We start from the raw sequence: 25,530 nt of genomic DNA on the forward strand, positions 1-25,530 counted from the left end.
ATGATCAAACGGATTGTTTGTAAATGTTGGACAAAAGCACGTACGGAGCAGCGCAATCCAGCGACGCCCCAAGATCATCGCCGCGGAAGCTCCGTACGCCCCCTGTCCGGCCCCCGGCAAGGAGCGCCATGGCCGCCGCTCGATCGGCCTTGAAGGGCATCTCTCTCGCGAGCTCTTGCGCCTCGCGGATCCACCCAATCCGCGAGAAGAGATCGATGACGCAGGCGTAGTGCTCCGCGATTGGATCCACGCTGAAATCGGCTTGCATCGACGTGAAGTAGGATCGCCCGCGGCGGAAATCGCCGCTTTGGCTGCAGGCCGCGAGGATGGAGACGATCGCGGCCTTGTCTGCGACGAATCCCTCGACCACCATCTCCGAGAAGAGCTCTAGCGCCAAGATGGAATGCCCGTTCTGGGCATATGCTGTGACCATCGCGGACCAGCAAATTTCATCTCTTCTCGGGATGGAATCGAAGACCCTCTTGGCTCTAATCGTCTTTCCACTGCGCGCAAGGATTCCAATCATTGCTGTCGCTACCCTCTCGTCGTGTTCTAGCGCTCCATCGATGAGAACGTCTCGCCCCAGTTCGAATTCCTCGATCATCGCGGCGGCGTCCAGGGCGATCACCAGCGTCGCTCGATCCGGCTGGATTCCCTGCGATTTCATCTGCTGGTAGAGCTCCAGCCCGGCGCCCGGATGCCCGTTCTGGGCGTACGCGCCGATCATAGCGTTCCAGGTCGCGGTGTTGACCGTGTTCTTCGCGTGGATCGCCCGGTCAAACGCGGTCTTCGCCTCCTCCAAGCTCTTACACTTGCCATACATGGCGATCGCCGCGTTGGTCGCGAGGATTTGGATCTCCTCGCGGGGATTCGAGGAGAGGCTGATCATCTGGGCGTGGATCTTCCTCGCGAGCGTCAAATCCCCGAGGCTCGAGCACGCATCCATGGCGCTCGCGAAGCTCGCGGCGTCGGGCTCGCAGCGGTGATCCATCATCGCAGCGAAGATCTCGAGAGCTTCTCTGGGACGATTGTTGCGAGCGTAGGCCTGGATCAGGCTTGTCCACACCGCCGCGTCGCGATCGTCTCCATCGCCCTGTTCTTTCTCCAATCCATCGAAGACCCTCTTGGATTCTTCCACGAATCCGAGTCTCCCATACATCTGGATGAGCGCCGTCGCGATCGAATTCTCGCGATCCATGCTCGCGATCCGCGAGTGGAATCGCCTGCCAAGATCGATGCTCGAGCAAACGCTCAAGATCGAGAGGAATGCCAGGCGATCCGGCACGATACCACGGCGATCCATCCGCTGGAAGAGCTCCAGCGCCTGGGATCCATAGCCGCTTTGCGCGTAGCTCGCGATCATCGCACTCCAGCACGAGGCGTCTGGATCGCCCAAGCGATCAAACACCGACTTGGCTTCCTCGAGAGATCCACACCGGCGATAGAGATTGACGAGGTGGCTGCCAAGAACATTGTCTCGATCCATGCTCCGGCCATAGAAGCTCTCGATGTGGGCGTGGATCATTCGCCCGGGATCGATAGCTCGCTGCTTCAAGCATCCGGCTAGAAGCGTGGCATAAGTGATTCTATCTGGAAGAACACCCTCTTGGATCATCCAGAGGTAGAGAAGAACACTCTCCAGAAAATGCCCATTAGCGGCATTTGCTGATATTATCGCAGTCCATGACACAAGATCTCTCTCTTCCATCGCGGCAAAAACATTCCGCGCTCTCTCCACGCTGCCACATCTTCCGTACATCGTGATCAAGGCGTTGTCAAGGAAAAGAGCCGAACCGATCGCGCACAGAAAGATCAATCCATGAATCTTCACTCCATGCGCAAGGTGCTCGCTCCCACAGCACGAATCTAGCAGGACCGAGAAGCTCATCCGGTCCGGTCTGACGCTCTTCAACTGGATCATAGATTCCAGCGCTTGGATCGCCTCCGTAAAACACCCGTTCTGGGCATTTGCCGCGATGATCGCGTTCCACGACGCAAGATTTCGCAAGCCCATGGTCGCAAACACCGCTCTTGCCTCTTCTACTCTCCGGCACCGCCCGTACATCCGGATCAGTGCGTTGTCTATCGCTGGGTCACCACGGAGAGCCTTCCGTACGCTCTCTTTGTCGATGAATCGCCCAATCTCAAGCTCTCGCGGACGATCGCCCCCACATCCGTCCAGCAGGCTAGCTAGCGTGATGCGATCCGGCGGCACCGCGCTCTCATCCATCTTGCGATAGAGCTCTAGCGCTCGATCGAGCTCGCCATGCTGGGAGAGAACCGCGATGATCGAATTCCATGCGATCACGTCCTTGGCGAGGATCGAGTGAAACGCCGAGAGGGATTCTTCCACGCTGCCCAGCCGGCCATAGGCGTTGACGATCGCGGTGCCCACGATCGTCTCGCCGTGGATGCCTGCCGAGATGGTTTCCGCGTGGATCTCCCGGATGGATTGGAGCGAATCAAGAGCGCCCAGCAGCGCGACGAAGACGACGCTGTCTGGGCGGAGCCCCGATCGCTGGATCATGTCCGAGTAGAGCTCCACAGCCGCGGTGGAATGCCCATTCTGGGCAAAGGCCGCGATCATGGAGCTCCACGAGAAGAGATTCTTGCGGGCGATGGAATGGAACACCTTGGCCGCCTCATCCACTCGGCCACACTCGCCATACATCCTCACGACGAGGTTTTGGAGGAATCGATCGTGGCGGTGGCGGGACGAGGCGATTATCCGCTGGTGGACGAGAGATCCCTCGGCGAAGTCCCGCGATCGCGCGCATTCTCGCAGGAGAGAGGCAAATCCCTGCGCGTCGAGGTCGCCCACGAGGCTGGATTTGAGGCGCTCGCTCGTCATCGCCCATTCTTTGGAAGTTCCTCTCACATTTTCGTGAGAATGCTGTGCGATCCCTGGAGTGAGGCCAGTGTAAGAAGAAACAAGGCCACACCTGTGGACATCATCGCTACTCTGCGAGCGTTGGAACGAGCGAAATGCCTTCGAAGAACCCTAATAATTTGGAAAGTCAAATATGCTAGAATATACTTATAGAAGAGCCCTAATACATTGAAAAAGTGATATTCTAGGATATGCTTTATTTTGAAAATGGCCTTTTTGCCTTTTGTCGTTATCTATGGATTTCGAGCACTGGAATTGGAGCGAGCATTCGTCTTTCCCAAAGTGGTGTCACGCCACTTGATTCCTTTCCACGATCATCATCGTGCTCGTGCTTTGCGAAGCTTGTCAATCTTTCAAACCTGTCCTTCCAAACAGTGTTGCCCCGAACCTTCGCGAAGAGCTCGGATGGAAGACGTCGATACTGCGAGCTGGATCGTTGTTCCTCTCCAGAATTCGAAGGAGAGGTGCTGGAAGTGGAAGCTCCTCCAAAGAGCCTCCTCACCAGCCTCGAGCACCATCCATCACTACTGTGCTTCTCTTGGAAAACCCCCTTTCTCGTGAAGATGCTCCTCAATCGTCCCGAGCATCCAACACTCACAAAATCCTCCTCCTCCTTTCTCTGCCGCTGTCGCTGCTGCTGCTGCTGCTGATGATGATGATGATCTCCGTCTTGAGAACACTGTAAATCCAAGTCCTGCATTTCAATCCCGGAAAGACGAGGTAGCAAGGTACCTCCAGTAACTTGGCGCTGGCCACTCGGAGAGCTATAAGACTTCATCCTACGAGGTCGTCGACTCGTGGCTCCATCCGTGCTTTAAAAAGAACGAGTAAACAAGGAACTGTTCAACTCTAGCCGCCACTTACCGCGTTACAAACCTGGGATCAGCTCCATTGATCACGCGTTTGAAAGTTTCTCTCTGCTGGTAGGCTAGCGAGTCCTGGAAGATCAATTAAAAACCTTATCTAGTTAATAGTTAATCCGCAGAAAGCAGAGTATAGATTCCTCGTTGCCAGTTCAAAGTCGAGACTTTCTCTCGGAACCAAGCTTCGACTCCTTGTCGCCGTCAAATACAACAACAACTTTTCCCAAGACCTCTCTTTGCACGATGGATGAGAAAGCCAAATTAACCTGAAAACAAGCATTAGATGGCACTGCTCAATCGGCATCTAGAATGTGAGAGACTGACCTCGGACAAATCGTAAGTGTGTGAAACATTGATCTGGATCGAACCATCCGCAAGCATTTCAATTAACTGTTGTAGGGAAGTTTCTAGGACCTCTGGGTGGTGTACCTTATAGCTTCCCCAGTAAAGTCCATGGACTGTCAAGTTCTATAAAAGAAGAACAAAAACTTTACATCCACAAGCTTAAAGGCAAGCATACTGACCTTAACAAGTGCTATGTTTGCAGGAAGAGAAGGGATCTCTCCACTTGCAAAGCCAACTATTATGATTTGTGCTCCCCAGCGGCAGAGCCTGAGGCCTTCCTTGAAATGCTTCCCCCCGACAGGATCATAGAGCACATCGACTCCAGAGAGCTTTCTACTTTTCAAGAATGCTGGTACGGCTTTGAGGAGGCTCTCAGTCCCGGAATCAACCACAAGGTCGGCCCCCATTGATCTTAAAAGACTTGTCTTGCTACTCCCTCTGAAAATTCCTGCGTTAGCTAAAGAGTATGGAATGGAATAAATACCTTGCAGTAGCTATAACGATCGCTCCACACAACTTGCCGATTTGTACTGCTGCCAGGCCAACTCCACCAGCAGCTCCGAGCACGAGCAGCACCTGAAAGATATAAGAATCAAATCTGCAAGCAATTCCAGGAAAAAACATCACATACCTGTCCTCGTCTAAGATTTGCTCGGTGAACTAATCCAACGTGTGAAGTTCCAAACGCGACTGGAAGCCCTGCTGCTGCAATGAGATCACAGCCAGAGGGAACCTTGTAGCTGGAAGAAAAAACCAAGACTTGTAAAATCTAGCCAAGAGAAAAGATACTTACAGATATTTTTCGTCAGTGACCAGCTCCTCGGCATAAGATCCCAGGTCCACCACGCCACAGACGTGATCCCCCACCTTAACGCGTTTGACGTGATCCCCAACCTCGATCACCGCGCCCGAGAAATCACCACCGGGGGTGAATGGCAGCGCTGGCTTCTCCTGGTACTTACCCTCGATCGACAAAACTGTGGCGAAATTCACACTCACGGCGGCTACCCGGACTCTCACCGAGGAATTCGATACCATCCGGGGCCGTGGATGATCCTCGTCGACGAAGAGAGGGCCATTCTCGGATGGAGCAAGCGTTGGATCGCCATAGGACTTGACGAGCAGCGCCCTCATTGCGCCCTCCCTTGACTAAAAACCCTGGAAAAATGGAGCGCCCATGTCAACCGCTTATAACATGAGATTGGAGAAGTAGCTTTGGAACTCGGCATCGATCGTGGGAGCGCTGTCTTCTTGCTCCAATCGCGGCCTCCCGGAAGAAAGAACGAATAGTTTCCTGTCGCTGGCGTTGTCTTCTTCGATCGCATCGCGGCGCTGCGATAGATCGTCCCCGGTGATGGATTCGTGGAGAAGAGGAGGGAGATCCCGGAAAGATCCAGCTCGTTCTTGGTCGATCCCGTCGCGATGCAACGATATTTCGGAGCCGGAGATGGAATCTTGGAGGAGAGGAAAAGCATTGTGGCAAGATTTACCTCGTTCTTGGTCGTCCACTTCCTCCTCGATGCTCGTCACCGTGCTGGCGCTGGCGCTCAGCTCGCATTGCATCTCCTGGGGCGAGATTTCGGTCCGGCCAATGCGATTCGCGCTTGAACCGCTGGAATTCTTCGAATCCTCGGCCTCTTCCTCAGCTTCTACTCTGGATCGCTTGCAATCGCTCGCAGCCTCACGAAGATCGCCGCCATTGCGGCAGCTCCCCTTTCTTTTTTTGGAGTCGCTGCCCTGATGATCATCCATGCATGATCGATATCCCTTCTTCACGATATGGTGGTTTTGCTTCTAGCCTGGTTGGGCCACACGGTCCAAAATTCCACTAGGAATAGCGTACGAACACATGAAAATCTTAGCCTTTTGTTGATAGCAACGGTTCTAGAGAAGCGCACAGGGCATGGGCGATCAGGCGAGCATATTCCATAACGTGGCATATTCCGTTTTTCTTTAACCATCCGTTAAAAGCAGAAGTGAATATTCTGGCAGGTCTCGATGAGAGACACGTGGACGGCCAGACAAATCACCTGCTTCATTTCTTCTCCTTCCGCCCAGCGAAATGTAGCAGCCTCTTTCTTAGGGTTGGATTGGAACGGCAAGATCTCGCTAGGGCGTCGAAATCCCGCGCCGCGGCGTCGATCTTTAGCTTGGCGAGGTGAGGAATTCTCGCGGCCTGTGCTGGCATTGTGATCTCCAGGCGGGAGGAGGAATGGCCGTCTTGACGGATGATCAGCGCAAAGTCATGAGCTCCGCTTGCATGGAGAGGGGCCGGGAGAAGAATTCGAGCAATCGTAAAAAGCCATGCAAGGCAAAGAAAGGTTTGCATGAATTTCGGATCCATCGATTCGTGTTCTCTCGATTAAAATTTTTTGTTCTCTCTAGCTGGCGGGAGCGGGAAAGGCACCTGGGGCAGCCAACTGGATCAGATAGTCGAGCTTAGAATCCATCCCGACGATCCAAATTACGATAGCGAGGAAGTAAGTTCATTTTTTTTTTCGATAGAAAACGCAAGTTACGATAGATTTTTTATCTGTTCTAGGAACCTTACTGGCTGGTGGAAGCTCCGGTTGCCGAATCCGTGGAAGAATTCAAGGGAAGAGTCCTGTTAGCCATCGAGGAGTACTTCATGTCGTCGAACATAGACGAGGCAGCTCAAGAGCTACGTGATCTCGGGTGCCCGGACTTTCAGCACTACTTTGTGAAGAAGCTCGTCTCCATAGCCATGGACAAGCGTGATCGCGAGAAGGAAAAGGCCGCGGTGCTGCTCTCGGCATTGTATGCCGACGTTGTTCCAGCGGACCAGATGGCTAAAGGCTTCCGGAAGTTGCTTCTCTCAGTGGACAACTTGGTGCTGGATAATCCCAACGCAGTCAAGATCTTGGCGGTGTTCGTGGCTCGCGCAGTGGTGGACGACATACTTCCACCCGCATTTCTCACGGACGCACAGAAGCTCTTGGCAGAAGGATCCAAGGGGATGGAAGTTGTGAACAAGGCTATGGCAACGCACTTGGGACCATCTGCTCATGCCGACATGGTGGAGAAGAAATGGGGAGGAAGTACTCGCTCAACGGTGGAGCTTCTGGTGAAGAAGATAGACGAGACGCTCGAGGAGTATAGAGAATCCGGGGACGTAACAAAGGCCTGCCAGTGCATCCGAGAGCTTGACATGGGCTACTATCACCACGAGCTCGTGAAGAGGGCCGCTACCTTGTCCCTGAAGAGCAACAAGAGCACGCAAAGTTCCTTGTTGGCGTTACTCAAGCACTGCTCGGAAGAAGGCCTCATCAGCCCCAGCCAGATGTCGAAAGGCTTCATGAGATGTCTCGAGGAGTCGAGCGCCGAGGCTCGCGAGAAGTTGAAGCCGCTGGTGTCAGCGGCAGTGAATGAAGGATGGCTGAGTCCTTCGCTCCAGACTTCGTTAGCTTCGGCAGCTCCAGAGCCCGACTTCTCAAGCGCAGAGTTCAAGAAAAAGTCCACGGCCATCATCCACGAGTACTTCTCGTCCGACGACTCCCAGGAAGTTTTGAGGAGCTTGCAAGACCTGGCGAGCGTCCAGGACTTGTACCCTCTCTTCATCAAGAGGCTCATTCTGCTAGCGATGGACAGGAGAAGCCGGGAGAAAGAGATGGCTTCGAGCTTGCTGTCAATTATCCACACAGAGTCCGACACTGACCAAGTTGCCAAGGGGTTCGTCCTGCTTCTCGAGTCCGCCGAAGACACAGCACTGGACACTCCAGACGCAGGAACTCAGCTCACTTTCTTCCTCGCCAGGGCCGTGTTTGACAACGTCCTCACGCCGTTCTACCTGGAACAGATCAAGGGACAACTTCTAGAGAACTCGCTGGGAAGAGAGATCGTCGGCAACGCCAAGAGCATCCTCTCGGCCCAACACGCCGGCGAGAGGATCCTCCGGTGCTGGGGTGGCGGCACAGGCTGGGCGATCGAAGACGCGAAAGACAAAGTTTTTAAGATCGTGGAGGAGTTCGAAGCTGGCGGGGACTTGACGGAGGCGTGCCGGTGCATCCGCGAGCTCAACATGCCGTTTTTCCACCACGAGATCGTCAAGCGGGTGCTAGACATGGCGATGGAGAAGCAAAACGAGCGGCCGCTGGAGCTGCTGGAGCAGTGCTCGAGGGAGGGGCTCATCACCACCAGCCAGATGTGTGCCGGATTCACCAGGGTCTACAACTTGCTCAACGAGCTCGCGCTCGACGTCCCCAACGCGCACGAGAAGTTCCAGAGCTACGTCGAGACCGCGAAGCAGGCGAAGTGGCTGCGCGGCGAGTTTGATTTCCAGGGAGGCCTGTGCTAGATCGAAGCGCAAGAGTTTTGGAGGATCTCACCGAAGAAACTTTGGATCACTGCGACAAGGGTACGTAAATTTTCCATCCTTTTTGTTCTTGACAGTGGGTATTTTGTTCTTGGGCAGTGGCTGACACTCGAGCTCCATGCCAGCATCGATCTTGTGAATAAACCCAGAAGAGAATTTGTGGAAAAAACTAGCCTACATTTTGCGCGTCCTTCGTCTTCTTCATCGCATCTTTGCTTCGTTGAAGACGACGTGCTTGTTTACCCGTGGATCGTACTTGACGAGCTCCAGCTTGTGGGGCGTCTTGCGCGGATTCTTGGAGGTGACATAGAAGAATCCCGTGGCCGCCGAGGAGACGAGGCGGATGAGAATGCGCCCAGTCTTCTTCCCCTTCGCCATCGCCTATAAACCCTAAATCTCCAATCGCCCAAAGCCCTAAATCTTCATAGATCTCGACGGTCCACGTGTGGACGATTGGGGCCGTGCCACATGTCGGGCGCAGAAGGGCGCATTGCTGGCGCGCTTGCGACTGTTGGATTGGGGGAAGATCGGAAAGACTAGAGTGGGGGTTTTTTGTTGATTGGGGAAGCGTGTCGAGGGATCTCGCGAAGCATTTTGCTGTGGATTGCTGGATTTGCGCTTTGCGCTTTGTGGCGAGCTAAGGGACGCTGGTGATCGTGTTAACCCTAAATCTCTTCTTCTCTCCGGGCGGGGCGGGGCGAGCGGTCGATCCATCCATGCGTGTGCGCCGCGGCGATGATCGAGAGCGTGGTTGAGGGCGCATTGGGCGTCGCCAAAGAGTAAGCTAGGGGATTTTGGGGTTCTCGTCTAGATTTTGATTCTTTCCTTTCCCGCGCTCCTCCAGGTCGATCAAGACCTTCACGCAGGAGGCCTTCAACATCACGATCAAGCTCATCAATGGATTCTCGGCAATGCTTCTCGCGCTCATTCCTGGGAAGACGGCAATGCTCGAGGGTATACAAGGATGGGAGCTCCAACCGACCTTTCGTGCTGCTCGTATGCCGCGATGGATGGAGAAGTAAGTTTTCCAAGTTTTCATTTTGTGATAGGGAGTCGGCAAGTTCTTTCGAATGCTTTTGGTTTCCTTTTTCTTTGTGGTGTTAGATCTCCCTGTGACCAGTCCTTTTAAGACACGATTGTTCCTAAGTTCCTTGCGAGCTTTTGATTCGCTTAAGTTTACTTCCTGTTCTAATGGTCGCAAGTTTTTATTTCCTCATTGTCGGCAGAGTAGACAGGGTTCCACCTTAAGTTCTTGAATATTTCCAAGTATTATTTCATTCCGTGATAGAGATTCGTCCAAAGCGAGATGTTGCTGATGCGTGGCGAGTCCTTTCAATGCTTTTGGTTTCCTTTTTTCGATGTGCTGTTCGTTCTCTCTCTGGTCAGTGAGAATTCTGTCCTTTTTAGCTGATTTAGACAGGATCGTCCTTGCAGTTTTTTTATGTTTGATTCGTTTTAGTTTCCTTCCAGTCGTGATGGTTGCAAGTTTTTCTTCTTCATTGTCAGTAAGAATTAATTCTAATTGTCTTCACGTTTCTTGAATGATCGTTTTCTCTTGTTGCCTTTTATAGTGGAGTTTCTTCCTTCAACGAATTTATTCACGAGTACGCGGCTGATACCGACAGTGAGACTGAGTCCGAGTATGAATCTGGGTTGGACGACGATAGTATGCCACCGTCGCCATCTTCACAAACTTCGCATTTTTCGAGGTCGAGCAGTATGTCGAGAAGGCAGGGGAGGTCCTCTCTCTTTCGGCGTTTCTTGCGTTTGATAGCTTGGCCTATACTGGTATGGAGGCAGCAGCCAAGAGAGAGCAGCAGGAGGAGATTTATATCTCACAGCCGGAGTGGAAGCTCCGGGAGCTTTACGAGCTTGTATAGCCTGGCCAGCAAACGCTTCAACAGCATGAGAGACTTTGTGATGCTGCACCAAAGCTCGGATAGTCGGAGAAGAGGTGTGATCGAGGTAAGTGATTTAGTCCTTTGTTGAAAGGTCTCGAAGAGCTAAGCCTCTTTTTTGTTTTCCTTTGCTCAGGACTTACAGCTTTTGATGGAGCTTTCCATCGAGAGATTTTTTGACGTGATGCACAACATTCTATTCTACTTTATCTCACCCATTCAGACTATGAAAACCTTAGCTCGGAAGATTTTTTGCCAGCAAGAAGAAGCGCCTTCTCTCGAGCAGAAGAGTGTTCTGGGCGATGCTGATCCAGCTCCAACGTTTCGAGAAGCGAGGCCCAAACAGAGATTAAACACCGATGCTAGGACTTGTAAGGATATCATTACTGACCTTGGGTGAGTATCGACATTTTCTTTCTGTTTTTTTGCAATCTTTCTTGGACTAAATATTGCATTGCAGTTACCCATATGAATGTCTCCGAGTAACCACTGAGGACGGATATGTACTTTTATTAGAAAGAATTCCCAGGTAACCTGTTGATGCTTGAGATGTAATTGTTTTTGTTGACATGAGTTTGCAGACGGGATTCGCAAAAAGTGGTGTATTTGCAGCATGGAATGTTTGACTCGTCACTCGGGTGAGTATCTATAGCATTTTTTCTTTTCGTTCGTATCAAAGCTGTTAAAAATTTCCAGATGGGTCTCAAATGGTGTTGTAGGCTCGCAGGCGTTCGCTGCGTACGACCATGGTAAGTGACAATCTCCATTTCACTCGTCTCGTGTAACGGTGTTGGCTTTTTCCAGGGTACGATGTATTTCTCGGCAACTTTCGGGGGCTAGTGTCCAGAGAGCATGTAAATAAGCATATTTCTTCCGAGAGGTCAGGCTACTCTTTCATCTCCCCTTCCCTTCTACAATCTTATGCCTTGGAGCCTTTGTTCTTCAGATATTGGAGATACTCAGTGAACGAGCACGCCACGCAGGACGTCCCTGCCATGATAAACAGATTACACGAGCTCAAGACGTCCGAGCTGCAGGAACTATCCGAATCCCCTTCGTCCACTACCGAGGAGGAGATGCCTTACACGCTGTGCGGGATCTCTCACAGCTTAGGCGGTGCGGCCATGCTCATGTACGTCGTCACAGCTCGCCTCGAAGGCCGGCCGCATCGACTCTCGAGGCTCATCCTTCTCTCGCCGGCTGGATTCCACGAGGACTCCCCCTGGCTTTTCTACATCTTGCAGTACCTCATTCCTCTGCTGGGTCCGGTGCTGCGGCCTCTCGTCCCTGGTATCTACATTCCAACGAAGTTCTTGCGGATGGTTCTCAACAAGCTCGCCCGCGACTTTCAAAACTATCCAGCTCTCGGCGGCCTCGTCCAGCTCCTCTGCGGCTCCGTCGTGGGTGGCGACAGCTCCAACTGGGTCGGAGCGCTGGGACAGACGCACTACAACATGGACGACATGCCCGGGGTGGCGTACATGGTGGCGGAGCACATGACACAGATGCTGCGCGCCAAGAGGTTCATCATGTACGACTTTGGCAGCGTCGCGGCCAACACGGAGGCGTATGGGACGCCGGAGCCGCTGGACGTGGCGGCCTTCTACGACGTGATCGACATCCCGGTGGACTTCGTGGCCGGGAAGAAGGACCGGCTCATCCCGAGGAGCATGGTGAGGAAGCACTACGAGACGCTCAAGGCCGCGGGGGGGCAGGCCTCGTACCAGGAGTACGAGTACGCGCACCTCGACTTTACGTTCGCGCACAGGGAGGAGCTGCTGGCTTACGTAATGTCGCGGCTCCTGCTGGTAACTCCTCCGGAGAGGAAGCCAAAGGAGACGAGCAGGAGTAGCAGCGGCAAGAGATCGAGCGCTCGCAGCAAGTCGATGAGGAAGCTCAGCTCTGGAAGATCGTCGCAGAAGAAGCAGCTCAAGGTCTCGGCGGATGGAGAGGTGGTGACCAAGGAGAACGTCTCGGACAGGGAGCAGCGTCTCAACGGGCCGGGGCTGTTCAAGATTTCTTCGCTGGGCGACCACGATGGATTCGAGCAGGAGGCGGTAGAGCAGCAGTCGAGAGGCCAGGCACAGATCGTTGCGAGCGCAAAGGACGATGAGCAGTCGAGAGGCCAGGCACAGATCGTTGCGAGCGCAAAGGACGATGAGCAGTTGAGAGGCCAGGCACAGATCTTTGCGAGCGCAAAGGATTGTCTCGAAGGCTTGAACGATGAACAACTAGAGGAGCTGCAAGCTTCTTTGATGATCGAGAGAGCAGAGTGAGTGATTCTTTTGTTCTTCTAGATTTTGTGTGACTTCCAAAGGAGCGATGGAATTAATTGTATTTATCATGGTCTAGTATTGACGTGCGCGGTAAATTCAAATTCAAATTTTCGAATTCGAATTTTTAGGGTTCTTGGAGAAGGCGGGTTGACGCGAGGAGAAATGGCAATTGGAGGTTTCGGCGCGCTGTAGCTGGATTGGATTGATCGATCGGCATGGCTCCGAAGAAGGGGAAGAAGCAGCACGGCAAGGGAAAGCCGGGGGTGCTCAAAGCGAAGGGGAAAGAGACGAAGAAGAAGAAGAAGGACAAGAAATCGGGAGCGAAGAAAGATGGGAAGAAGAGCAAACTCGCGTCGGGGCTGGGGAATCTGCTCAAGGCCGGCGGCAAGAAGATGCAAGCAAAGATGAAATCGCAGGGCGCCAAGCTGGAGGAGAAGATGAAGAAGAAGGGGGTGGAGATGCAGCAGAAGATGAAAGCCAAGGGGAACGAGCTGCGCAAGAAGATGAAGGACAAGGTCCACGAGAAGTCGGAGGAGATGAAGAAGAAGATGAAAGACACAAGAGCGGGGATGAAGAAGAAGATGAGAGACAAGTCTCACGAGCTCAAGGCCAAGATGGAGAAAGGCGGGAGGGAGATGAAAGCCAAGATGAAGGCCAAAGGGAAGGAGCTCCAGGCCGACGCGAAGAAGAAGATGCGAGAGACTGGCAAGAGGATGAAAGAAACTGGGGAGAAGATGAAGCACTCTGGAGAGGAGCTGGAGAAAGAGATGGCGAACCTGGGCGGAGAGGCGGCGTCCGGGATCACGAACAAGCTGGTAGCCTGGCGCAAAACTTTCGAGGACAAAGGCTGGGCGATCGGCAAAGTCCAGGACGATTGGTTCTCGCTCATGCTGCTGGGACTCAACGCCTTTAGTGCGGGTTTGGCGATCCCAGTTCTCGGAGTCTCCATCTCCCTAGCTTCCGCGTTTAAAAGAGAGTGCCTGGCCTTCCTCCTCACTCCGGCCGTGACCATCGGCTTCCTCTTCAGCCTGCTGCTACTCGGGATCTCCCTGGCTGGATTCGCTGGGGTGTGGTGGAACCGTCTCGGCATCGTCAAGATCCACTTCTTCCTCACGGCCGTGCTGGTTGTCATGCTGCTGTGCTTCACCCTGTTCGGCTTCGCCGTGACTTATCGAGGTGGTGGGAAGAAGCTGCCAGGCATAGCCTTCCGGCGGTACCTCTTCACGGACTACTCCAAGTGGCTCCAGAGGAAGCTGGTCGGGAATGGATCGCACTGGCAGGACATCCGGTCGTGCGTCGCCAAAGGGAGCTTCTGTCACAACTGGAACCTTGGCTCGGCCGAGGAGGTGTACTCCGCAAAGCTGTCCTCCACACAGGTCCCCTCTCCATCTTCTCTTTCGTTGTTGAATCGATCGTTGCTCTTCTCACGTAAACGTTGCTGCTCTTCTCACGTAAACTTTGTGCTGTTCGCAGTCTGGATGCTGCGCTCCACCATTTCCCTGTGGCTTTGCTTACCAAGGCGGGACCAACTGGCGGCTTCCCAGCACCCCGGACGCGGACGCGGACTGCTCGGTGTGGAACGCCAACGAGCTCTGCCTCGACTGCGACTCTTGCAAGGCCGGCATCTTGCAGAACGTCAAGAGCAAGTGGTACAAGGCCTCGGTTGTCAACATCGTGGTGATTGCTGCGCTGCTTGCCATACTGTACCGGACGTGGTTCGTGATGCGCGTCAGCGGGAGGTGGGAGAGCGTCGCCCAGGAGGTAAAGCAGGCCGTCAAGCCCAAGGAGGAGGAACAGGAGCACGTCGAGCCGTCGGCGGTGATTGATATCATCCTTGAAGGCGAGGAGCACGACGAAACCGCCAAGAAGAGAGCCGCCGCTCTGGTGGAAGAGGACGAAGACACGCTGTTCCCGTCGTGGCTGGAGGAAGACACACCTGCGGATTCCATACCGAAGAGTTCGTCAGCAACAAGCTCTCAAGCGAGTTCCACCAGCAAGAGAAGCAAGAAAGGCAAAGGGAAGAAGTCACCACCATCCGAGACGTCGTCCGACGCTGGATCAAAGAAGTCTCGCAAGCAGAAAGGCAAAGGCAAAGCAACAACGGAGGACGAACAAGCGTCTGCTCAAGATGACGATTCCTGGGCAAGTCCTCGGCAGCAGGCAGACTCAGCAGTGGGAACTTTCCCGCAGGGATTTGTAGCTCAGAATCCACTGGCTGCAATGTCTCCCTGGATGCAAAGTCCACAAGCAGGATACATGCAGAGCGGGGCTCTCTACAACGATCCAAACTACATGCAAGCGGCATACCTTCAAGGCCAGATTCCTGGAAACTACACGTTCTACCAGACAGATCCATATGGACAAATGGCAGGGAACTTATACCAAGGATATCAAGATCCTCAGATGCAAATGTATATGCAAGATCCACAGATGCAACAGATGTACATGCAAGATCCGATGCAGGAGATGTATATGCAAGATCCTCAGATGCAGCAGATGTATATGCAAGACCCTCAGATGCAAAGTTATGGTTTTCATCAGGACCCTTACGTGCAAGACCCCAACCAAGGATACCAGTACCAAGCTTACGATCCAAGCCAGGCTTACATGCAAGATCCAAACCAGGCATATCAAGAATGGCAGAATCCATCATATTGACTAGAACGGTCTTACGTACCAGGTTAGATTTTTCCGGTGTACTTGAAGTTTTTCTCGTAGTCTTTCCTAATCATCGCAAGATTGCTTCTCAGAGGTCCTTCTGCTAGATCAACAGTGAGAATCTCATAACACGAATGCAAGGCGTAACCTCCAAGTGCGGCGTGGAGTTGTTGTAGATCTTGAGACGAGCTCAAGAGTGCGTACACGCCCGGTCGAAGCTCCTTGTCCACCTCCCTGAAAGGAAGTTTTGGTTTACGATACGAAGGGAAAAGAAAGGGACTTTACCTGTCCAGGCCGGCTTCAAAAGGTCCAGCTCCTGACAAAACGGACAGATAATCGGAGAGGACGTTTATGCAGTACCTTCCCAAGGTCTCTTTCTGTTCTCCGAGCTGGATCGACGGGAAACAATGTTTCAGGCAAAAAAACATGTAAAACACGGCAAAGAAAAGTTACCTCTTCATATATTCGCCGAAGCCAACGGGCACACTGCATAGCAGTAACCGTAGTCATTGTACAAAGCTTTGATGAACTTTCCAAACAGTGTAACAGCACACGAAGAGATTCTCCCAGAAGTGCAATAGCGCGGCCGCTCTCTCTGTGAGAGGACAAAAGAGAGCGCTTTAGATGGATGCTCAAAATGATCAAATATGTTACCTTTTCCGATGTTTTAAGACTGTATATAGCAGCTTGCACGATGCAATATAAAAATGCAAGACGACCTCAGCGTCCACATTGCCATCCTCAATCTTGAAGCGGGGATTCCTGTGCTTGGTGTAGCTTGGGAGCTTGAACTGATATACTGGCTTTAAAATACCCACGGGACTGTGCAGAGCAAGAGCAACGTGAGTGGCTTTCATACAGAAAATGACTTCGCGGGAAGCGATCCTTGTTATGATGTCCAGGCTCTGGAGAAGGACGGAGGAGGAGGCGACTGTAGCTGGCCTCTCTTCCTGCCGTTTTTTCTTATAAAACACAGCTGGTCCTTGAAGATGCGTGATTAGATTCACTAGCTCGGCGATGAATCTCGGTGAGTACTTTGCAAGGACTTTTAAACGTCGTGGACCTGTAAAACAAAAAGACGATCATAGAGGTCACGATGGAAAAATAAAACAGCAACTTACCTGAAACAGCGTCCAGAGCGACTGCGAGGCACTCCACACAAGCCGCAGTTACAACTCCAACTCTTCCATCGTCAGAGTCACCGAGTCTCAAAGCGGAGCTGAACTTGGAAACGTCAGAGCTTCCACAAAGTGCCTTCTGTATAGTCTGAAACGCAAGAAGAAGCTGCGGCACTGGTGCGAACTTGATGAGCGCACAAAACGAATCCCTGATCGCAGCACCCAAGTCTCCGTAGAAACGGCCAAAGTCGACATGCAGCTCTCTGCCGGCTCTTATTTCAGACGACTGCAGCCATATAACAGCTCCCAGGAGATCAATATGCAGCTTCAAAAGTCTCAGGTACTCTGCTCGAGCTACCGGAGGTTGAAGCGAAGGTAGAACAAGCCCGAGTGACTCCATGCACTTGACTGCTCCGAAAATCCAGAAGAAACACGTACGCTTGGCGGGCGCAGCGTGATACATAAGGGACGTTGCCTCGGTGAGAAGTGAATAGACAACTTCCAGCACTGCACTGACTGTCGAAGGAGCCACCGTCTTACCGATAGAAGACGCTTTCAAAGCATACGGCGAAAAGTGTAGACTTCTCAGCTTCACCAAGGCAGCCATGGCCATCAAGAGCTCCCCAACGATTTCCGATCGTTCTCGTTGCAAGCCGCTGTCGAACAGCCAGCTTAGAGCAGCTTTCTGCGATTCGTCCAGTGGATGTAGCTGAGATGTCTCGTCCGCTCGAACGTTCACTTCCTCCATGTCAATGTCTTGAGCCGGTTCTACTTTTCGATCCTCGTCGTCGCTCGAAGTTTCAGACTTTCCTTCGTCTTCTTGCTCTTCTTTTTCACTGTCGCTTTCATCGGTGCTCTCATCGTCCTCCTGGTCCTCCAGTAGTGTCTCAACTTTCAGGGCCTTCACATCGATGTTTTTCGAGTCCAGAAACACGTCTAGAATACTGCTCTGCCGTGACTCTGTACCCCGGGCTTCTGCAATACGTCCCAGTAGAATGGTAACAACCTTTTGCTCAATACTTCTGAGAGACGACACCCAAGGAATCGTTGTCAGCCATCGTAACTCTCTGCTTTTGTCTTCTTGACATTTTCTGTCCAGGAGCCCGAGAGTTTCAGCAGCTGTCCACAAAATACTCCTTGCGAAAGATATCGATCCAAGAAAGCTGTAGCTTTGCAGCTCATTGTCATCTGCGTCCCAGGCACTGTCGGCTTGCTGTATACATTTGAACAGGAACTTAGTGTCGTCGTCCCTGTCAACTGATTCCGCCCGTGCTTCGGACCGCTTGACAAGGAGGCAGCTCGATTCCAACGCGAAGATCTGGTTCAAAATATGCTGGATGTATGACTGCGTACTCTTGACAGCGGAAGCCAGCGAGCCAGCGATGGATTCAGCCACAAAAGCACTCCTTTCTTTCAGCTTCATTGCGCAATCTGAGGCCATGTTGATGGATCGATATAGCCAGCTGAAAAGGTCCATATCGAATCCCGGAACGTCGCTACCGATCTGTTTGCTGCGGGTAATCGCGAATGCTTTTGTTGTCTGTCTGCAGACGGCAAAAAGTTCAAATATCTTGACACCTGAGATTTCTGATCTGTTCTTGATAATTGCAGCCAACATACTTAAGGCGAGTCTAAGAAAAAAAAAACATGTTCTTATAAGCAAAACAAAGAAAAAATGCGGTACCTTTCGACATAGCAAACCGAGAAAATGCACTGCATTGTATCCAGCTCCTTCTTTTGTCCCCAAGGAAAGGAAGCAATAAGCTGGAAAAGACCAATGCATGTTTCTAACGTTGAATCCGGCAACAGCTGGATGTTCAAGGTTGACGACTCAAAGCCTGTAAAAGAAGGCTTCTTGAACTTCTTGAATTCTATTTCCAGATGCAGAAGTTTCCGTAGAGCCTTCCAAGCAGCTGGTAGAAGAGCAGTTTGGACCCTCTGCAAAAAGAAATGTCTAAACGTTAGAAACCATCAAACTAGAAGATAAACACCACCTGGTTCTCACAAAATAGAAGATTATGAAGAAGCTCACGAGTAATGGGACGTTGAGCGAATGCTGGAGGTTCAGGCCTCCAAGTGATCAAGGCGTAACTAAGGCAGCTCGTAAGACATTTCCTGGAAGCATATCTTGACCAAAGGTCTATTGTACGAGAAATGAGTTGCCATCTTGCCGAAGGCATGCTTTCCTCCGTTAGCATCACCACAACTCCATTCCAAGACGTGATCACCGTCTCACCAATCTCCTTGAGTGAGCACGAGGTGCCACCATCAAGGAGTAAAACGACCAAGTCTTTCGCTTCGGCCTTGAAATCCAGTAGCAACTGACGGACATCACCTTCTGACGATGACTTTCCGTTCTGATAATCCACACTGTCGAGCGAGTGCAAAACTGGATCTTCAACAGAAGAGGAGGTAAGTTTCGCTTCGAAATACTCAACGGACTGGATATACCTTTGCAAGTCACTCAGGCGCTGAATTGCAAGGAGATCCATCAAATAGTATAACGATGGAAATGACGTCTTCTGCGTCACTAGAAGAAGTCCGTTGATAAGAGCGGTAACGCTAGTTGCCTGTCCAATCCACGAGAAAGTGGACAAGTCCTGCGGTTCCAAAGCTATCTCCATCCAGTCGATTTCTAACGAGTCCAAGTGTAGCTCGTGCGCTGCTTCAGCCGCTTTCCCGGCCTTGAGAGGGGCCATAAGTGAGATACACTGTCGGTGCAGCATCCGGCATATTAAGTATAGCCGAAGAAGAAAGAAAGCCTTCAACCCTGCCCATTCTGCAAGTTTCTTCACTTTTCCTTTCGAGATCTTGACCAGAAGATCGGAAAGTGGCACTGCTACAACTGAGGTGACAAGATGCCTCACGTTGACCCCTACTTGGTAAGCATTTGTTGATGTAACGTTGAGATTTTCCAAAATCTGTGCATGAAGTTCCCCTGAGGCCATCACCACTGCTTCGACAACCACGTCGGTACTGTTGATCATTCGAAGCGTTTCCAAAGCGTCCCTTGACACCATGTTCACGACTTCAGGAGCTTGAGCTTCGGGCATGTTCTCGATCATCTTCCGTAGTGCATTTAGAAGTAAAGGATCGCAAAAGAAGCTTTTAAGACCCTGCGCGAACAAAGAGGGCGACAGAAACTGCAAGCCTTCGTCTGGTCCCAGTGATTTCACGGAAGAAAAGAGCACCGGTAAAGCACCTGAAATTCAAGAGCTAGTTAAGAAGCAGTTTTGAATTTGTCCGAAAGACTCACCGAGATCTCGAAGCTCACTCGAAATTCTCAGCATTTGGCATCCAACCGCGATCACGTCTGCAACTTCGCTAGTTTCTATAACCGTTGCTGACAGTAGAATGCGCCAGAAGTCCTCCACGCCACCTTCAGCCGCTCGATGATCTATATCCAAGACAACGCCTATGCCACGAACTATTTCCCCGTAGCCAGCTGCTATCAATCCCGTCATCCCGCTATCGTTTACAGCTGAAAGTGACTTTGCGTAATCCACAAGCACCCCGTAGTATCGCTTGATAAACTTAAAGTGGCCATTTGTCGGCGTGTCTCTCGTTGGAACATACACAACCTGTTCCTTCACAACGCGAAACAAGCTACTTGTCGCAGACACCAAACTTGTCTTCCCGGAAACCTCTTTCTCGTCGATAAGTTGCTGGATCAGAGGCAGCGAAAGCTCTACAAAGACCAGAAACTGCAGCTGGTTGTCAGTGAGACGCACACTCTTGGACTCGCCGTCTTCACCACCCTGTTGATTTTCCTTTTCCTCAGATCCTTCTTGCTGTCCCACCCCTCGTACCCCGAATACATCCGACTTGATGGATGCCCTGTGACCCTTAAAGCTTTGTGCGAACAGCCTCAGCAATTCCCCGAGCGATGCCAGCGCTGTGAAAGACCTTTCCTGTCCCAGCTCTTTCAGTTTCTCGAACAGAAGCTTGTGACTGGTTGTGGTTTCCATTTCCTGCGCGCTGGAATCGTTGAGCCACTTAGCAGCAGCAGTGGATGCCTCTGGGAACCCCTCTATAGGAACTGTGTGAAAAAGCCCGTAGTCCAAAACTCTGGCTATCGCCGTGCGTAGCAACTCCACCGCGTCACAGCCTTTTCTCTCGTAGATCAAAACCCCCGTCAACTTAAGCAGCGGACACAAGAGCTTCTCGACTATCGCTTGGAATGCCGCCTTGGGATTCGCCTGAGTCGTGAGAAACTTCCCGAATCCATCTGCTATCAATGCCCCGGTCTCCAGCATAGATCTTTCGGGTTCGCTACGCAGCAAAGCCTCGAAGAACGACGAAGCAAACAGGGTCCAATCTAGAAGCTGTGGCCGGAAACTCCTGTCATAAGTGTGTAGCAAGAGCTTCAAAATCTCGATCACCGAAACGACCACCACCTCGAGCTCTTCACTCTCATTGCCATCCAGAAGAAGTTCTCCCTCTCTTCTCCTCATACCCTTCGTTGTGAGAACTAAATCTATTCCCTTGAGAATACCTGGATAGACGTGAAGGTTTCCCTGGCTCGACAAGCACCAGTGCAAGATAGCCCAGGAACGAGCGTCGGTAGTCACATTTCCCCCTTTGTCCTTGGATCCTGGCTTCGCACTGGAAATAATCTCTGATTGAATCCATCCCGCCAGGAACGACACAAACTGCGGCATCGGCACTCCTCTCGAGAGCGATCCCTTCTTCTGGCATTCCACGAACTGGAATGCCTGATCAAGCTTGCTGCAAAGGAGACACGATCGTGAGCAAGAACACGGAGAAAATCGAGAGCACGCAGAGAGACCTGGAATTTGGCGCGCTGGACAGCCGCAGCAATCGCATGAGCTCCACATTGGAAACCTCCAAATCCTGGCCCTGAAGCTTGGGCTTCTTCACGGCGCCGGCGCCGCTCGTCGACGCCGACGACGTCCTCTTCCCCATCACGAAGAACCCTAAACCTTACCAAACAAACTAAATTCCCATTTCGAATCCATAACATTGACTAAATAATATCTATCATAGCAAAAATTATGTTTACTACTAATATCTTCCAAGCTTGAGCATTGCTGGTTCTCTCACAAACAAAAGTTGGCGATGATATATACTTTGTAGATATGAACGTGGAAACAAAGGCTGTTCCGAAATCGATATCATACGAAAACAATGAGCATGAAATATACTAAGCTGTTTCAAAAGACACATCCATCCACGAAAGTGGTCGCAAAGTTATTTAGAATCTAAAGCTTTAAGAAGTAATGAACAAAACTTTCTACGGATCAACCAATCCCATGTTTCTCTTTTTCCTAGGCAAGACCACTCTCGTTTTTGTGAAAGATGGGCCGCCTTGTCCTAGATCGCTGCTGCTTGCATTTGCTTTGCTCCTGCAGCAGTCGTCGGTCTTCCTTCTCGCAGCATTTCATTGTTATTGCACAGAATCAGATATTAATTTAAAAAGTCATCTAAAACAATGTATTATTATTATTATCGAAATCTCTGAGGCATGACAATTTGGCTACACGGGGCCAGCAGCATGGAGAATCCTCTGCGCCGCCTTGTTGTAGCAGACATAGTAAGCCATGGAAGCTATCGCGGTGAGAAAAGCGAAAGCCGCACCGATCCCAAATATCTCTTGCCGGGCAGCCTTACAGTCGTGGAATGAAGTGCGTTTCACTTTTTTCATCGATAAATTTACTCGCGAAGAACCCACAAGAATGAAGATCTCCGCGAAGAGAAACATCGTCCTGGCAGTGAGAAAACAACGCTTTTAGGTGAGCTCGAGATCATAAACGAAGAACACTTTTTACCATGAGAAGATACAAAGGATGATAGTGCAAATGTTTGCAACCTTTGCCTTGGGAGGGCACGGGCAGCACCTACATTTGGTGGAAAGAAGTAAAAAGAGCTGCCCGGCTGCGAGAAAAATCGCGGAGGCGGCTCCAAGAGTCGTGGCCCGGTGAAACTCACAGGTGAAAGTCTGGGCATTTCCGCTAACTCTTTGAGCAGTGGCCTATATCCATCCAAGAACATAGCAACATTTGCAAGTGATCTTAGAGAATTCTTGGTATAAACTCTCCAGAGTTGCAGCTTACGTGAGTGATTCGAAACGCCGCTGCTACTGCGAGTGCGAACGATACAGAGTGCAAGATGAAAGCTAACGAGACGATCTGGGGGGACTTTCTCATCGCCATAAGCACCAAAAACTTCGAGATCTCGCACCAGAAACTTTGAAATCTCGCGAAAAAATACGAAGACTGGCCTCGCGGTGTGTTTAAAAGGAGCAAGCCGGGCGGCAGTGGACTCTAAAGGTAAAGTGGCATCCATTATTATGCTTTAACTTCTACGGAGGAGCCGACTCATTGTCCCACAGGATCATACGCATCTTCAATCATATCAATCTAAGTCATAGAGGAAATGACTTAGATTCAAAAGGCTTAAATGGCTTATTCAGTGATGGTTGCAAGCGTAGGGCACAGCACCACCAGATGCAGGTTATGCTCCTTGGCCAGATCCCAAGCTAATTTCTCAAACTCGGTCTTAGCCAGTTGGTAGCATACCAGATTCAAAGTAACGAAAACGAAGAAGATAATTGTGTCAACTAGGATTTCACCTTGTTCTCTGGCATATACTGCAAGATATATTGTCAATAAGATGCTTAGCTCAACAATGCAATCTCTTGGGCACAAGTGGACTATAAACAAAACTATATATAAGAAAGCTCAAATGAATAACTCCTTATATATCATCCAACTGCATAAAGTTTTTCTGGGAATCTTAACTATACATTTTCAAATGTAAACAAAGTTAAGATACATGGCTCTGTCATATGTTTCAGCACCAACACTTGTGTATGGTTTGCTGTACTTGTGTTGACAGTGCCTTTACCGGTAGCTCTGCAAGTCCTAAAAGTGAGGAGGCCATCCGTAGCACTGCAACAAAGTCGAAGCCCACAGCCTCATCGCTGGGATGAGAAACCACAAACGCGAGCCAAGCCTGCAGCGCTGGGCTCACAATGCCGGAGCTGGCAAGTTCATCATCAACTCTAAAACCTTGGCGCAATTCCCGACACGCCTGGACTTCTCCTCTCAGGGCGGCCCCTTCCCAAGGCAAACACTCGCCGGCCATGTCCAAACACACGTAGGCAACCGACACTAGCTCCGACATGAGGCCTGGCATTCTTCCCTCGAGCACCTCCCAAGAACTGTAGAGCAAATTGACTGCTGTTTCGTGCTGCTCTTGCTGCTTCAAATCCACGGCACAGCCAAAATCATACAAGTAGAAACGAGTGCCACCTTCTCGTGTGTGCTGGACACCGATGTTCGAGGGGTTTATATCAGCGTGAGCAATGCCTTGGCTCTGCAAAAGCACCAGCGATCAGCTCTCGGCACAGATGGCATGGTAAGCTTACATGGAGAACGAGGACGGACTCTGTCAAATCCTTGCACAGCCGCTCTACAACTCGCGCTTCCAGCGGACGCGTTGTGTAAGTGACTGCAAACGACTCTCCGTCCAGCTCCGTCAGCAGAACAGGCATTTGGTTCCAAAAGCCAGAGAAAACGACGCGCGGGAACAAGTCGCTATGCTCGTTGAGACGCTGGAGAATCCTTGCGTCATTCTCTAGCTGAAAGGTTTAGAGTCGTGAATATAAAGACGAAGAGCTCCATGTGTATTACCTGATCCCAAAGTCGAGAGTGGAGGCAAAGCTGCGTGATTTGCTTCTTGGTGTCCATCGAGTGGCCGATTTTCATGAGGAGAAGCTGGCCTGTGGCCTCGTCCATCACTTTAAAGACCGAATTGGATACGCTCGACGTACTAAACTGGTGCAGTACCCGAAGCCGTAGATCGTGCTTGCCGCCGGTGGCTATGGTTATAAGCTGGCCGGGTTCGTAAGACATGGGTCGTATGCTCATCACGTTACCCAGCCAAGATAAGAACCCAAGCTCCTGAAAATACTATTAGTGAGATTTATAGAAGAACACGAACACAAACCAGTAAGGGAGAATCGTTGGCGTCGCCAAAGAGAAAGGGCTTAGATTGTAGGAGCTGGCCATGTCGGACAACCACACAAACAAAGCGGTCCCTCTGCAGGATCACGGCTGGAAAACTTTCTTTGGTGTTTGAAGTTACGAACTCCAGTTTCCTGCAGAGGAGAGTTGTAAGTTTTGAGTTTTGTACAAAAGGATTCAAAAGGATACAAACCCAGCAGAGATTTCATCCCTGTGATCGAACAGCCTCACACCAAAGCAAGCCTCGAAGTCTCCAACCAGCTCCTGAAACTGACCCTGATCGCTGCAGGTGTGAATGCGTGTAATCGCGGACACCATGGCCCTGCACTGCTCGTCCAGAGTGCTGGACTTGTTAGTAAACCGCAGGAACGCCGTGGCGGAAACGTGATCCAAGTGTAGCAAGCCCTTGAACACGGGAAACATGCTGTGCAGCCGATCAAACTCGAGAATACCACAACTGGTCTTTTGCCTTTTGTAAGATTCGGGAGCGGCCACGCGGAAATAATACTTGCGACAAGGCTCCAACGCCTGCTGAGCGTTCTGAGCCCGTATTTTCATCCAGTGGTTCTTCCCGGTGAGAAACCAGAAGACACTGCCTGGAGGGAGCCTCTCACCAGCCCGATGCTTGATCCTTTCAACAGCTTCACCCAAAGTGCTGCCCGGCGCCACCTGAATCGAATCCACGCCTGGGTGAGCAAGTACAGCCTCAGGCGTTGGCGCCAAGCCCGCGCCTGGCTCCCTCTCCACCTTACAGAACACTACATTACCCTCCATCTATCTCAAAAAAACCCTAGCGCCGGCTCAAAAAGATGGCGCTTTGGTGACGACTCATGCAAGCATCGAACTCTCGCTGCAAATGGATGCTCTTGACTTGCCTGCTGGTCTCACATACGAGCAGTCGATGATCGATAGGAGCAAGGTCCACATCTCGATCTTCACGAACGGGATCTGGCCCCGAGTTCGAGGAAGGCGGCTGCTCAAAACCATTGAGAGCGGTGAGACTTACTACTTTCGATTCGACTGCTGCTTCCAGATGAGGAACCCGAGCACAAAGTGATTAAGCAGTGCTTTACTGAGAGTAGAGCTCTTGCTTCTGGAAGATACCACATTGTCTCTAGCCTGGTGGATGCATTTCCACAGCTCGTTCGGGTTTTTGGCATT

The 25,530-nt window shown here is 51.3% G+C and overlaps 6 protein-coding genes across 12 annotated transcripts; 2 read left to right on the plus strand and 4 right to left on the minus strand.

The window, feature by feature from the left end:
* Positions 1-4: 4 nt before the first annotated feature.
* On the minus strand, positions 5-3,668 carry LOC112340969 (pentatricopeptide repeat-containing protein At3g09040, mitochondrial-like). The gene is made up of 2 exons (XM_024660263.1): positions 3,141-3,668; positions 5-2,962 (listed from the first exon to the last, which is right to left on the minus strand). The coding sequence occupies exons 1-2, from the start codon at positions 3,666-3,668 to the stop codon at positions 5-7; spliced, it is 3,486 nt and encodes a 1,161-aa protein (XP_024516031.1).
* Positions 3,669-3,834: 166 nt separating this feature from the next.
* LOC9649840 (quinone oxidoreductase-like protein 2 homolog) lies at positions 3,835-5,265 on the minus strand. The gene is made up of 6 exons (XM_002986401.2): positions 4,892-5,265; positions 4,730-4,838; positions 4,583-4,674; positions 4,278-4,536; positions 4,078-4,221; positions 3,835-4,019 (listed from the first exon to the last, which is right to left on the minus strand). Exons 1-6 carry the CDS (start codon positions 5,230-5,232, stop codon positions 3,906-3,908), a joined length of 1,059 nt encoding a protein of 352 aa, XP_002986447.1. The 5' UTR covers positions 5,233-5,265; the 3' UTR covers positions 3,835-3,905.
* Positions 5,266-6,129: 864 nt separating this feature from the next.
* Positions 6,130-8,621, plus strand: LOC9649841 (programmed cell death protein 4). Of its 3 annotated transcripts, XR_002990357.1 has the most exons (4): positions 6,130-6,419; positions 6,484-6,578; positions 6,641-8,473; positions 8,531-8,621. XR_002990357.1 is itself a non-coding variant. In XM_002986301.2 (3 exons), exons 1-3 carry the CDS (start codon positions 6,311-6,313, stop codon positions 8,411-8,413), a joined length of 1,977 nt encoding a protein of 658 aa, XP_002986347.2. In that variant the 5' UTR covers positions 6,130-6,310; the 3' UTR covers positions 8,414-8,621. The 3 variants fall into 3 exon arrangements, 2 of the variants coding, with proteins under 2 accessions (XP_002986347.2, XP_024515963.1); XM_002986301.2 differs by having other exon boundaries at positions 6,641-8,621; XM_024660195.1 differs by having other exon boundaries at positions 6,130-6,392; positions 6,641-8,621.
* A 319-nt stretch (positions 8,622-8,940) lies between these two features.
* On the plus strand, positions 8,941-12,683 carry LOC9649842. Of its 5 annotated transcripts, none has more exons than XM_024660194.1 (10): positions 8,941-9,210; positions 9,276-9,449; positions 10,003-10,396; positions 10,466-10,725; positions 10,790-10,858; positions 10,911-10,967; positions 11,026-11,078; positions 11,134-11,209; positions 11,276-12,464; positions 12,513-12,683. In XM_024660194.1, the coding sequence occupies exons 1-10, from the start codon at positions 9,167-9,169 to the stop codon at positions 12,603-12,605; spliced, it is 2,409 nt and encodes an 802-aa protein (XP_024515962.1). In that variant the 5' UTR covers positions 8,941-9,166; the 3' UTR covers positions 12,606-12,683. The 5 variants fall into 5 exon arrangements, with proteins under 5 accessions (XP_024515962.1, XP_024515959.1, XP_024515960.1 ...); XM_024660191.1 differs by having other exon boundaries at positions 11,276-12,416; positions 12,465-12,683; XM_024660192.1 differs by having other exon boundaries at positions 8,942-9,210; positions 11,276-12,458; positions 12,507-12,683.
* A 1,749-nt stretch (positions 12,684-14,432) lies between these two features.
* Positions 14,433-21,307, minus strand: LOC9649219. Its single transcript, XM_024660265.1, has 11 exons — positions 21,171-21,307; positions 19,638-21,109; positions 18,376-19,583; positions 18,066-18,319; positions 16,385-18,012; positions 15,918-16,326; positions 15,717-15,858; positions 15,549-15,652; positions 15,412-15,497; positions 15,283-15,363; positions 14,433-14,541 (listed from the first exon to the last, which is right to left on the minus strand). The coding sequence occupies exons 1-10, from the start codon at positions 21,305-21,307 to the stop codon at positions 15,287-15,289; spliced, it is 5,517 nt and encodes a 1,838-aa protein (XP_024516033.1). The 3' UTR covers positions 14,433-14,541; positions 15,283-15,286.
* Positions 21,308-21,878: 571 nt separating this feature from the next.
* LOC9649843 lies at positions 21,879-22,580 on the minus strand. The gene is made up of 3 exons (XM_024660266.1): positions 22,456-22,580; positions 22,171-22,373; positions 21,879-22,107 (listed from the first exon to the last, which is right to left on the minus strand). Exons 1-3 carry the CDS (start codon positions 22,552-22,554, stop codon positions 21,879-21,881), a joined length of 531 nt encoding a protein of 176 aa, XP_024516034.1. The 5' UTR covers positions 22,555-22,580.
* Positions 22,581-25,530: the final 2,950 nt, after the last annotated feature.

This window comes from Selaginella moellendorffii, unplaced genomic scaffold (assembly GCF_000143415.4).
Source record: "Selaginella moellendorffii unplaced genomic scaffold, v1.0 SELMOscaffold_73, whole genome shotgun sequence".
Taxonomy (NCBI): domain Eukaryota; kingdom Viridiplantae; phylum Streptophyta; class Lycopodiopsida; order Selaginellales; family Selaginellaceae; genus Selaginella; species Selaginella moellendorffii.